At 47.7% G+C, this 13782-nt stretch overlaps 1 protein-coding gene and 1 pseudogene across 1 annotated transcript; both read right to left on the bottom strand.

Moving 5' to 3' along the window:
• Positions 1 to 173: 173 nt before the first annotated feature.
• Positions 174 to 1493, bottom strand: LOC110185954 (solute carrier family 41 member 2 pseudogene; annotated as a pseudogene).
• A 173-nt stretch (positions 1494 to 1666) lies between these two features.
• On the bottom strand, positions 1667 to 13615 carry Apc (APC-like). The gene is made up of 4 exons (XM_020952395.2): positions 13377 to 13615; positions 6248 to 10153; positions 5945 to 6083; positions 1667 to 5881 (listed from the first exon to the last, which is right to left on the bottom strand). Exons 2-4 carry the CDS (start codon positions 10090 to 10092, stop codon positions 2594 to 2596), a joined length of 7272 nt encoding a protein of 2423 aa, XP_020808054.2. The 5' UTR covers positions 10093 to 10153; positions 13377 to 13615; the 3' UTR covers positions 1667 to 2593.
• Between the last annotated feature and the right edge of the window lie 167 nt (positions 13616 to 13782).

The following is a 13782-nucleotide window of genomic DNA, read 5'->3' as shown; positions in this document are numbered from 1 at the left end:
CGTGATTTTCTTATCAGTCGGGCAACGCCAATACCATTACCATTGCACTGACGAATTTGTAGCATTTTAAACAGTTTAATCGGTGGGCACACTGTAAATTTCGCGCACTATTTCAAATTTAAAAATGCAATACGTTAATAAAAAAACCGTTGACGTACAATCAACAATCTGATTTAGGATTTATGCAAAGTGTGGTACTCGTGCTTAGCCGACCTAAGCAGTTGGAACATCACTGCTAGAAGCACTGTGCCCAGTACATCGGCCACAGCGGTCAGATACGGAATCGCGGCCGAATCCGGATCGATTTTGTAGCGCCAAAGAAAATGGACCAGAGCGTGGGCAAGCCAAAGCAAGATGAGCAACTGCAACAGGCTAACAACCAAGAAGGCGACTACAAAGATCCATTGAACAGCCAGGTACGAGAAGTAGATGTAATCGGCAAGGAGGGCGAATACCACATTGCCCGGCACAGAAACTGCAATCAGGATGCGGGCCACGCGGGAGTAGACGGTGCCACGAAAGTAGACTCGATGCGGCCACTCCAGGATACGGGTATCTTCAGGGAGAGTGCCCAGCGTGTTATGTGTGTACAAGACGCTGCCCATATGGCTGGCCTGGACAGAGACTAGGTTACCCCCGATCCCATTTATAATGGGCGAAAAGATGGCGAAGCCGTGGAAATCCTTCACACAGCTGCTAAGCACGAATCCGGCGACCTGGCTAATGCACAGCGCCCCGATCACAGGTATCCAACTCATCAGCAATATGGGGCGCACATAGACGTTCCGGAGCACCAACAGAAGCCAAAGGGGCAGCAAACCGAACAGGTAGATGACCACCACACAAATGCTGAACCATTTATATTCCTCGGACAGGTTATTTATCGAAGCTGCCGTGAAGGAGAGCACGCTGATGGTCACCACATCGCCGAGGGAAGCCACGATCGGTATGGCCATGTAGTCCGGGTTGAAATGGTAGCGGCCAGAGAACAGGACGATGGCCATCAAAAAGGTGTCCAGAAGGAAGCAGGAGGAACTGGAGGTAATCAGAGCAGACGCTGCCAGGAGGGGGAAGTGTTTATAGTTATGATTCCGGTTTACCGCCCAGCTCACAGCAACCGTTGTCAGGCTGAGCAGCGTGGAACAGACGATGGCCTGCAATTGAACAAGTGCCATGTTGCCAACGACTATATTCAGCACTGTCTTCCGGGAGGACAAATCCCCCACATTAGAGTGGGTGCAAATGCGCGAGGCCACGCACATGTCCAGGTTACCTTTCAGGCCGCACAGCACGGATACCAGGACGAAGAGCTCGTTCACTTGAAGATAAACCGTCCAGTCCTGCACCTTGCCCAGCATTAGTCCGGCCGTAATTGTGCCCAAGCCGGCTAGAAAAAATGGTATTACAATTTGTATGAGCGTGGAGTACCATCGCTCCCTGTATATCTCCTCTGTGTCTGTCTTAGCTGCTTTCGTTTCTTCATCATTGGTCATCGGACTTCAGAGTAGTATAACAATATATAACCGATTTTATTTTAAGTTTTCGATCGAATTTCCAGACTTCAAACAATATGAGGGGAATAAAGTAGGCCTTTCAAAGATTAAACTTCATTTGGGTGGCTTAATCAATAGGAGAATCCTTGGTAATGTTCTCATAAAACTCGAAATTTTCTTTTAATTTGTTTTGCTGAAAAGCATTTTTCTTTTTATTATTTGTTAAAATTGTTAATCGCCTTGAAATTGTATAAACAAAGTCGCAAATTATTGGCTTAATACAGAAAGCTGCTCTCTGAAACTCGTTCGTTCACTTAGGTAATGCTAAATTATCATAAAAGAATACTTAAAAAGCAGTGACTATAAAAAGTGATTTTCTTTTCTCTTCAAATATTTGGTTTTTGCGTAAGGAAGCCGTGGGCATATTAAACTTAGAAAGTAATAATCCCAAAAATGGTATGACTTTGGGCCAAATACCTAAAACACTTGTGCAATTAAATGATTGTAATAGGTTTAAGTATCCCGTGATCTTCGTGACCTTGCTAACTAATTGTAAGAGTAAAATCAAAATACATATTAGACTGGGTAAACCTTGCCTAAGCAGCAATGTCATCGTGTCAAGTCGAATATATATCAATTACATATATGCCTGTATACATCTTGTATATATAAGAGAGTTGTACATACGCTGAAAGGCCTGATCTATGCAATACATTTGGCTACACACGATCGGGAGCTGGAGACAGCTCCTTCTCTGACTGTGATTTGGATTAGTTCAAGTTACTAGGATTTTGCGCTAACTCTATGCTATACTGGTTGCTTACAAAGTTTAGGACTACGTGTACAATATATATTTATATTATATCAAGTAGAGGGAGAGTAGAATAATGTGATTACATAAAATTATGTATGTATATTGCCTTCTACCCTAAAATTCTTTGATTTCAACTCTTCTTGACTCTTGTGGATGTGGACTGGGTGTGCGTGTTCCGTTCCAATAAAAATGCGCGAAAAAATACAAAATACAGTCCTGTTCCTGTTCGGAATCGCTTGGCCGACTTGTGATTATGTAAGGTAAGCGGGAATTCGTTGTTCTCCACTTATTTGCGGGATCCCACTACGGGTAATTTGGACTTTACGCCTCCACCGCCTGCGGTACCATTCGGCGAGTTGTCAAATGTGGAGCTGCGCAAGAGCGTTGGCTTCTTTCCATTCCCAATCCCATTGGCATTCAGTGTACTGGAAGATTTCGTTTGCTGTGTTTGCTTGAGATTGGACGACGATTGCTTTGTCTTGGCCTCGTCCACTCGCTTCCAGATGTTGGCAATACGGCTTTGGGCCTGGTTGATCTTCACAGCCGCCGCTGCAGCAGCACTGGTACCATTTAGGTTGGAATTACTGCGGGATGGAGGAGTAGTGGACGAAACCCGACTGGAAACCACACGAGAGGCAGCCGTGGACTTGGTTCCAGCCAAGCGTAGGCTGGTATTCGCCCTAACAGGCGTCACACGTCGCACCGGCGCTGAAGCAATCCTCTTGGGAGAGCCAGATTTAGCCGGTGAATCACCTCCAGCTGCGGTCTTCTTGGTGGGCAGCTTTGAGGCCCGATGACCGGGACTGGTTTGAGCGGGTTTCGCCTCCACAACGGGCACTTGTTCATTGGAGTTCGTCGGCTCGTCCTTGACAAACGTTCCCTGGCGTTCCAAACGAGCCGGAGCCGGAACCGTAGCTTGAGCTGGGTCTGGTGGTGGAGGCGTTGACTTCTTTTTGGCTGGCAACTTTACACCCGTTACGCTGGGCACCACACTCCTTTTGGCAATAGTTGGTGAGAGGGTCTTCTTCTTGGGCGTGGCTGCATTATTGCTATTCCGTTGACTCTGCATGCTGTAGGGTGAGACATAGGCCGGCTTCTTGCGACCTCGCACCAGTTTCACAGCTGTGGCGGGCTCCAGAGTTGTGGGTTTGATAGCAGGAGCTTTGACTTCTACCAATGGTGGCGGAGGAGGCAATTGCTGTGGCTCCTGGCCATCACAGGACTCTGTTTCCGAGTTCTGATCACACTCTGGGGACTCTTCCGCCTCTCCTGCAAGGTCAGCGGGCTCCACTGTGGTCTGATTCTGTCCTATATTGATATCCGTGATGTAGGTGAACTGTTGCATCATCGCCCTAATCGAGGACAGCTGCTCGCTGGGGCAATCATCAACTTGAGGCTGAATCAAGGCCCGGGGGCACTCAATCAACTGGGTCTTATATCGCTCAGCACTGCCTCTCCTCCGTCCACTGGCACGCGGTGAGGTAGTGGCCACCGGCGCTGCTGTTTCCAAAATCTCGATCTGAAGCGTTTCGTTGGCCTCCAATGCCTCCACATCACTGCTGGTGGCTATGGTGTAGGTCTTGTAGCGATCCTTGGCCAGGCGACGCTTCTGCTTTGGGGTAAGAGAGCGGCGATTTGGAGAAGGAGTGGTTCCCTGCTTGGGAGTGGACTCTGCCGAGCTGTAGTCGTTCATAGTGGCATCTTCGTCTTCATCAAAGCAGCTCTGGAGCACTGTCAACGTGTGATCATCGCAAGGAGCAGTCTCGTAGTTGGACACCGATATTGTAGTTGCCATACTGCAGTCCTGCTCGCCATCGGCCACCTCCGACTGGATACTGTCCACACTGATCATTGAGTCCAGCAGCTCGTCCATCAACGAGGGGGGCTTGATGTTGTCCAGCAAGTTGCAGCTGGAGTTCACACTCTCTGCACTACCCGCCAGGTGACCCAGTGCACGTCTAGCCACCAAGTTGGCTGGGAACATTTTACGAGCGAATCTGGGACTCTTGCTTGGTAGTTGCTGGCGCAGTGAACTCGGCTGGGAGTGCTCCTGATAGCAGCTATTCAGTGATTCCATTCCCGATGGGGGACGCACATTATCCAGATCCAGGCTGTTAATGCTAAAGGTCATCTCCGTGTTGTCAATGTCAGCGGCATCGGGCTGCAGTAGATTTTCTGCCAGCGCACGAGCCTCGAAGGCAATCATTGTGGAGTTACTCATCATGGAGGCACTGGTTCCATTAAAAAGCAGCCTCTGGGGCTCCAATCTCACGCCGGCATTTTGAACCTGACCGCCCAACTGGAAGTTAAGGCCGCCCGAAGATCCCGAGTAGCTGTCACAATGTCCGTTGACCAGGGTATCTGTTTCGCCCTCCAACGATACCGGTTGCTCATTTGTGGGCGTGATCTCGACCAACTCTTTTAGGGATTTCGCCTCGGTAATATCATCATCTAGGCTCAGTGAAGCCAGAGCAGGAGCCGTTTGACTAACGCTGGGGAAACTCACATCATTGGGACAAGTGTGCTCGTTCCAGGTGTTGTTGCTGCTGGTATTCTTGTGACTATTGCTGCTGCTGTGGTTGTTGCTGCTGCTTCTCAACTGCTCCGCCGATGTGACAAACTCCAGGGTCAATCTCTCCACGGACTTCAACATTAGGTCAGGGTCCTTGTGTCTCTCATTGGCGCCAGAAATGCAGGTTTCGTTGGGCACACTGTCCAACCTGACCATGGTGTCCAATATGAAGGACTGATTCGACTCATCGCTGGAACGATCCTCCGCGTCAAAGTCCTTAGACCCAATAGCGGTCGCGAGACCGCTCTGATTCGCGCTCTCGAGCTCGTTCCCGCTCCCTTGACCTGGAATTGCTGGACTTCTTGCCGTGCCGATGTCGGTGGCGGCGATAAGATTCGGGTTGAGGCTGCTCGGGAGCGGGTGCGGATTGCTGGTGGCGTGCGCTTTCTGCTCTACGTCTGGAGCTGCTGTGCTGAGGGCACTTGCTGATGTAATAGCTGCCATTGGGTGACACGGTTCCAATGCAGCTGCAGACGTAGCCAGGACGTTTTTTGGCACGGTGCTGATCTTCTTGGAGATGCCCGTATTGATGCACTCCTGCAGCAGCTTCTCGTCCTTGCGCTCTCGCTCCCGCTCCCGGTGATGATGATGGTGGTGATGGTGATGCCGCTGTCGCTTGGATTGTCCACTTGATGGCAGCTGCACCGGCAGGGAGTCGAACTGCTTGAGATTGGGATCCGATTGAGTGGAGGATGCACCAATAATTGGCTGCTGTTGCAATTGCTGGGACCTAGCTCCGGGTTCCTTGGACTTGTACATGCCCTTGAGTATGCACAGCTCAAAGAGCGACTTTGACTGATTGTCGTTGGAGTCGCTTGAATCAACGGAGCTATACGATTCCTGCTGCTGGTGCTTGCGAACAGTCATGACCGAGTTCAAGGAGGAGGCCGAAGTGGCCGCATTGATGGCTATGGGCTGCGAGGAGCTTAGCGAGCTGGAGCGCTTGCCGTTCGAGCTGAAGCCAAGATTCGATTTGGGTCTATTGCAGCCAGCGGCAATAGCCTGAAAAAATTTGGACGAAAATAAGATATATATTAATTGATATATATATTAAAGTCCTCTTACCTGACTCAGTAGATTCGTGTCATCCTCCGAGTCAATGGATAGGGAGCTTAGCGAATCATCTTGCCAATGCGGCGGCCGTCGGTTTTGCTCTTGTCTGGAAGATGCCTCGATTCCAGGCGGCTTTGAATCCCCACCAGATCTGCGAGAACAAACAAGATTAACCATTGTCTTCCACTCTTTTAAAAAAAACAATAATTTCTTACTTAAACCACCATTTTATGTTAAAACAAAACATTTTGTAAATCCTAATTGACCTTACTTGACAGGCTTTAATCAAATGACATTTACATTTTGATTACTTACCCCAGGGACTCCTTGAGCTGCACTGCTGGCCCAACCAAACTGGAACCCACTGTAAGATTTGAGAGGCCTGAAACCACGGAGAAGTTGCAAGGACTGTCTTCCACCAAAAACTTGCTCATCTCATCAGCGGATGGCTGGTAGCTGGGAAGATTATTGCCACCGCGTCGTAGCATCGCGATGGGATCTGGACTAGCTTCAGAAATCGGCTTCTGCATACCATCGCGGATGCACTGCTGCAGCAGGTGACCAGCTGCTCCACCACAGTCTGAGGTATTGGAGGACACATCATCGGAGAGCTGATGAGCGTAGACCTGTGGGTGATCAATTACGGCATCCTTTGGTTCATTGGAACTCAAGGAAATGGCCGAGAGGTTGGTATTGCTGGCTACCTTGGATAGGAGAGCCGGTGTATCTTCAGTACAATAGCTGCGAGTAGTTTCCTCGACCACACCAACTTCGGGATCAACTCGCCCGGATGTCACAATCTCTGCCGGCTTACGTTGCATGCCCATGTTAATGCAGTTGGCCAGCAGAAGTTCGTCTTCGTTGTCTTCCTCAGCCACGCTTGCCGGTGCCTTTTCATCGTCCACGATGCTGAGATTACTCAAACTGGTGGCCGTAGAGAACTGGGCCGGTGTATGCTCCACATTGAAGCTGCTCAGGTCATCCTCAAAGACGCTGCGTAGTGGTCGCTGATTGGAAGAAATCGGAGCGGGTGAAGCACTCACATTCGTCACCAAACCAGGTCCTGCGGCACTATTTCGTCGCGGAGATTGTGGCATACTTTGTGTGGGGGAATCTGGAATCTCTGAGGGAGAGATAACTCCACTGGCCAGACGACTAAAGTCACTAACCACCGAGCTCTTATCATCGCAGTTGGCCACATCCACATCGGGATCATGAACTAGGGAATCCATGGAGCTGCGACGCGAAAACATAAGTGGAGTTTCCAAAGCAGAACTGCCTTGCGTAGTTGGTTTGGCCAGGATCTGTTCAGCTGGCGGGGATTCCTCTTGCTTCGCAGACTTTGACTCTGACCCTACAGTAGCCTGATTGGCTTTGCCAGCCTCATCCAGACTGCTTAGGGAATCATAGCGGCTGAAGTAACCGGGTGTTCCCTCTTCGCAGTAATTAATGGGTTTCTCTGGCGTATAGGAGCCTGATCCGCACTGCGAAATCTTTGTAGACTTCTTGGGTGCTCCTCCCTTGGTAGCCACATCTCTAACTTCCATTTTGGGTTCCACTTCAGCTTCGGCTTTAACAGCCGATCGTAGATCGGTAACGGAAGCTGCGTTAGATATAACATATGGAGTATCCTCGGTCTGGTAGCACTTGACACTGTCATCTAGAATCAAGAGGATCTCCTGTCCCTCGGATTTAACTGGACCTGCCTCAGCTGGTGTTGAAGTACTCTTTGTAGCGCCTGCAGATCCTGATATGTCCATGTCGGATTCAATTTGGTTCTCCGCATAGCGCAGGCTAAAGTCCGTGGGCTGATCAAGGTCCGTCTCTTGATATGTCGAGGTCTTGGTGGCACTCTCGCTGTATTTGACCGAATAGTCAATTGGCTGCTCCTCGGTGACCTCTGTGTCCTGCTCCATTTCTAGCTCGAAATCTGTCATCTTTGGCTTCATCTTGCGATGGGCATCCGAGGCTGATGCGGAGCGTATCAGGTGATCGTAAGCAGAGTCCGACTTAGCCGAGTAAACTGAGTCGCGGCTCTCACTCTTTGTGAGCATTGCCGATCGAGTTAAGCGGGGCACAGCACGATGTCGTCCGGATGAGCTGGAACCCCGTTCCTTAGCCAGCTTGCCACCCGTATCCAAATTGTCGCACGTCTCCGCCGTATGTCGTTCGCCCAGCTCCTGCTGCAACGCCTTAGCCTTGCGAGCCTCCAGAGTAGGCAAAGCTTTCAGACCCATGGAACGAGCAATGGGGTCCAGTTGATGTTGATTTTGGACTGCAGGGCGAAAGTTTAACAGATTCTTTAGGGCCGACGAGCTGCCCTCTGAGATCATGGCGTGCTTAGAGTGAATTAACGAACGCAACATTGGCACTGCGCCATTGTCCCAGAGGAATTTCTGGTCTTCAGGGGACCGTGCCGAAAGGTTCCACAGAGTGCCGCAGGAGTTACTGACCACCGTCAAGCTCTCAGACTTCAACTGCTGCAACAGGATGGCCAGGCAATTGTGCTGACGCAGGATCTGTCGATATGGTTCACATACAGCAATGTGGCTGGACACATTTCGAAGGATTCCGCCGGCGTTTTCGATAATCTTTAGCGTTTTACTTGGACCTTCATAGCTCAGCATTCCAACTAGAAACGCCAAGGCTCCGTCTACGGCACAAAACTCCGCCTTGTTGGTGCTGCAGTGTGCCGAGAGGTTCCACAGGGCCGAGAGAATGGCTTTCAAAGTGTTCTCACTCTTATTCCTCATGGCCGCCAGGGCCAGAGCCGTCACCGTGCCAATCTCATTAAGAACCGCCTTCATGTTGCTATCCGCACGCCAAGAAAGATTGCGCAGCACGCTCGCAGTAACCTGAAGTAGATCATCTGGCGCAGAGTCCAACTGGGCCACCAGGGCCTCCATGAACTGCTTTTGTCCACACAGCAGTGCCTTGTTGTTCTCATCTCCAAAGGTCAGATTGGTCAGGGCCATCAAGGCATATCTCCTCAGCGAATTGCAGCACTGATCCTCCGGCTTTGGTCCGTGGACGGCATGGTCCAGGTGCACGAGGTTCGGTATTGCGTGCAAGGCTCCCAGCTCGCACATGGCATGCCGATGTTCCTCGTCGAAACTGACCTTCATCAGGGACGAGATGGCTGCCAAGGGATGACGATCGGAATCATCGGCTATGGCCTCGCCCCCGCTCTGGAGGAGTGTCTTCAGGAAGGAGCAGTAGTCGACAATCTGGTCAAGCAGACGCAACACCTTTGCCTCCCGCCGTCCAGCCTTCTCGTCCGGATGACTGTGCACTACATTGTGCAGTGCCTGGCCAGCGCATTTCCTCACTTCCTGATCATTGTCCGGGGCATGCATCATCTGCACCAGCAGCGGCATGCAGCCGGAGCGTCGTAGTGTGGCGCAGCTTTGCGTGCTCCCCGAAAGCTCCAAAAACTTCTTGGCCATTTCCAGCGGATCGTTAGAGCCCAGCATGGAAAGCAGAGAGTAAACACACTCCACCTTTGAGCCTAAGGTAGCATCCACTGCCGAGGTGCTGTACCGCTCGTCAAAGCTCGTTGTCCAGGCGGCTCCTTTGGGCAGCCGAGGAGCAGGAGCAGGGGAGTCACCGTCCAGAAATCGAGAGAGCGTGTAGGAGGGCTCCTTGCTGCGAGAGGGTCGACCTGCACTGGCTGGAGATCCACCTCCATTTCTTGGAGGCAACTCTTCCAATTGCTGCTGCTGCGCCGATTGCCGCTCAAAGTTTCTGTCCAGGCTTCGGTGCTCTCGCATCTCTCGTAATTCCTGCGCCAACATGTAGTCCGGCGGAATAGGATTCTCGTCCAGGAAATGCTTGGCAGCCGGCTTCTTGCCCACTGCTCCAGATCCCGAAACGCTCTGGGTGAAGTGCAAAGTATTGTCGTCCTGGGTGAACTCCTTCTTTGTGTAGCCACTGGCAGCTAGCTCGTAATCACTGATCTCCCCATCGCGCTCATACTTCTTGTCCATCTTCAATTGCTCCCCGGAACTCGCCCCAATGCCATCTTCATAATCCGGCGGCGGCACTGCATCGTAGTCGAGAAAGTGTGGCTTGCGCTCTGGCACTGAGTCCACATCCACATCGTCCAGACTAAGCCCGACAATGCCCTCCTCCAGATCGGGTGTTAGCGTTGGCTCCAACATTGCCTGGCGGGGATCGGGGATTTGGTGGCGTTCTCAGTGCCTTAAGTCAATGCTCCATGGCCTGTAGAAGAGACGAAGTGAGAGGCGAAATTGAGACTTTATAAATGACTATAAATTTAGTGCCGGACCAGGGCGTGGGCTAATTATAGACACAGACGTCTCTTGTCCACGCCACGGCACCTCCTTGCCCGCTGAGGCCTGTAATCATCTGTTGAGCAAAACTGAAACAGAGACGAATTGCTCTTAGTTACATGTGGGCAGAGACCAGAAATGCAATTGGATAAAGTTGAGATAAGATTTAGATGGTTTCCAGGGGTATCGAAGGAATCAATGTGGACAATGGTATGGAGATTCGGTAGTGATACTCTTCAGTTCTGCCTCCTGATTATTTTTAAAAGGGTTCAAAGAACTATATAACAATATTTCTGTTTAATTTAATAGTGTTCACTTTGGTACCTTGCTTTTAGGACTCTAATTAAGATACTTTAAATTTAAATCGAATTGTAAAAAAGTAACACCATAGGCCTGACAGGGTCCCTTGTCATTTTAGTTGATAATCTTAAGAAGTCACGAACATGTGACTCTTTAATGATCGATGGCAACTATGATACGGTGATCCCAGGTTGATAAACAATTTCTGACGTTGGTGAACTCATTTTACCAAATTTAAAACTTTGGGCTAAGAGTAAAAAATTAATTATTTCAGAGACTTCCCAGAAAGATCCCACTTTGTGACAGGTTCTTTTGATTGTCTGCTCTTGTTCACTTTTTTGAAACTTAATCATTGGCTCAACTTTTCAGCTAGGGTATAGCATAGCACATGCTAGTTGAGCTAACAACAATAGCAAATAAGAGGCTAAATCATTATCATGATTAGCTGGCGATGCATCTTTTAGAAAGTTAGCGGCACACGGCTTCGTCTTTGCGGAATTTCCAGTGCATGAAAAAGATACAGATGCGTTTTCAGCTGATACTGCTCCTATTGTTGTTGTTGCACACACTCCCCAAGTACTCGTACAAGACATATTTCTCATTTGAGCTAACGTTGAATTATGTGCAAATGCAATTTGGTGCTGCACTTCTTTCGAGTTGTTATTGTAGCGTAAAATTGAGGCATGGACGGAGAGACAAATGTACATAAATATGTATGTACACCGAAAGAAATCATATCTCGAATGGGTCAACACTTTTGTATGGATCTGGGTATTATAAAGACTTTTTCCTCAGTGCAGGCAAGAGATTCGGTTGACCTGGGTCGTGTACCAATTCCTCGGCTCGCACAAGTCAACTTGTTCAAGCTCCAATTGGCAAATTAATCAAATTTTAATTGCGACCATCACAAAAAGAAACAAGAAACGAATACAAATAAAAAACCAACTTGTAACCGCAATTTGAGTAGCTGCGAAATGCAAATCGATTGTGTAACAACGGAAATGCATCCATCCATCCATTCGAATGGAATGCCGGCTGTCCAACAGTGGTCAATCATTCATCATTGCCAGTCATTTGTTGGCCAAGGCCCTAGTAGGGTTTAGATTGTAGGAAATACTTGAATCTCTCTATTTCCTTATCAAAAGTATGATAAAGCAGCTCGCTGATTAACTTTTAGTATGACTTTTGCCACTATATCTGTCTCTTAGAGTTTCAAGAATTTTGTTGGTGAATCAACGCGAATTAGACAATTCAGCACGCATATAGACTCTATATACATATGTACCGATGTGTGGCTGGCAAGTACCACAAAAGAATGCGGGGATATGCGTCACTTGTCTAGCCAAGAGCCATCAGAGTCGTCCCCCAGAGAGACGACTCCTCGTGTCATTAACCGGCCACCACCAAAAGCCATCACAAAAGGCAGCCGGTGTACAATGGATACAATTCAAAACTAAGGGCCACAAGTTAATAGTAATTCGAAAATGGATTGAGAAATGTGGATAATTTTCAGAAAACAATTTGAAATCAACGGTATCAATCACTTTGTAGAAAGTGAATCAGATTATATCAATTATCAATCACTTTCAATATTTAATCGATTGTGTTTAAAGTGTTTATGTGAAACGCCTTTGTGTTTGTTAAAAATAATGTGAATTTTTAATGAAAAGGTTGAATAACTTAACTAAAATATTCCGTTCCATGTATGGGCAGTCTTGAATGAATATGATGTTGTCATATTAACCCAAAAAGGAGTTGTTAGATTCGTTGACACTATATATAACTTTAAAAATTAATTTTTTTCTCGTTATATAAGGCATGTTTGTTAATTTAATAAATTATATACATTCCTTAGATTGTTGTAAAGAATCGCAACCACTGTGCGCCTTTTGGCACACATTTTGCATACCGAATATCCGAATATCATCCCAGCGGTAGAATTATCAAAGAAAGAAGAATTGGCAATGTCCAGGCGGTGGGGAGGAGGAACGTGGGGCAAGGGCAGGCGATGGATGTGGAACCGAAAGCCATTAAACAGGCGCGCACACACAGATGGGGAAATATGCGAAAAGTATAAATAATAAAAACTACACAACAACAACTGTATGTGCATTTGTGAGTTAGTTTAATGAACGCCACTTCGCGGTATGTTGTTTTGTTGCTTTTATGTCTTTGCCGCCGCGCCGAGATGATGATTATGTAAATTGTAGAAAAGTAAAAGGGAAACTAAATACGGTTCGAAGCTTGTAAAACAATAGAGCGTGCACATATCCACATATGTACACACATACACTGGTTTGTATGAATTTTCCTCAATGGTCAAGCAACCGAAATACGCTGTCGGTCCAAGTGATTAATTATTGTGCTGGGGTGAAATGGAAGTGGTTCGAAATTATAGAAATGTTTATCAATTAGGCGTGCCACACACTCACTTGCAACGGTGGTGCAAAACAACAACAACAACAACAACAACAACAGCGATATGCAATGCGTTTTGCTGATAAAGGAGCACTTACATTTACACAAACAAGCACCCACACTGCAGCGCAGTCGCACACACACACACACACACACACACACACTAGCACAGCTGTGTATTCTGCTTGGACTTTTATTGATTTTTCCTGTAAAAGGAATCTGCAGAAAACAGGAATTCGCCAAGGAACTATAAACATAAAAAGGCCATCAATTATGAATAAACGCACACACACACTGCTTCGTCATAAACGGAAACTGAATTAAGTAAACATTCTACGTTTTTATTGTCACGCCAAAAGAAGACAATTCCAATTTGACGGGGTGGGGGGAGCGGCTATGAACTCCCACACAGGCAGATTCTCCGATTCTCGTACCTTAATTAAAACAGTTTTTCAGCAGTTTCTTCGCTCGCCAGCTGACACATTTCCCGCTTTATCACCTTTGTTTACTCAGAGATATTGACTTTAGTAGTATTCTTTGCACATTTCGCGATAAAACAAATATAAAACGCGCTCGAAACTTCGCTTATCAGAAAATCGGTGTTAAAATTGCAAGCAGCCGCGAGTTTGTTGGTGTTCCACTTCAGTGTGACTGTGTTTAACTGAGCTCAAAATACCTGCAATTTATCGATGTATCACTCAAAACTAAAAGTATCGATAGTATCGATTATTCCCAACTTTGAGTAAAACTATTTTTATCAGTTCCCACCATGATATAACTATATATTGATATCATTCCTATATGAAAAAAGTCCAATTTTAAAAAGCTTCTTTAAATAGC

Source organism: Drosophila serrata, unplaced genomic scaffold, assembly GCF_035046125.1.
Source record: "Drosophila serrata isolate PLE 108 unplaced genomic scaffold, ASM3504612v1 contig_382, whole genome shotgun sequence".
Taxonomy (NCBI): Eukaryota; Metazoa; Arthropoda; class Insecta; order Diptera; family Drosophilidae; genus Drosophila; species Drosophila serrata.
Note: the sequence above shows the minus strand (reverse complement) of the source record. Positions and strands in the feature narration are given on the sequence as shown.

Excerpts from the sequence above, each read along its gene's own strand:
- Apc (XM_020952395.2), bottom strand. The coding sequence starts at position 10,092 with ATGTTGGAGCCAACGCTAACACCCGATCTGGAGGAGGGCATTGTCGGG. Across the intron at positions 6,084-6,247 it reads CAGCTCAAGGAGTCCCTGGG|ATCTGGTGGGGATTCAAAGC; the intron begins GTAAGTAATCAA and ends TTGTTCTCGCAG. Across the intron at positions 5,882-5,944 it reads ACACGAATCTACTGAGTCAG|GCTATTGCCGCTGGCTGCAA; the intron begins GTAAGAGGACTT and ends AAATTTTTTCAG.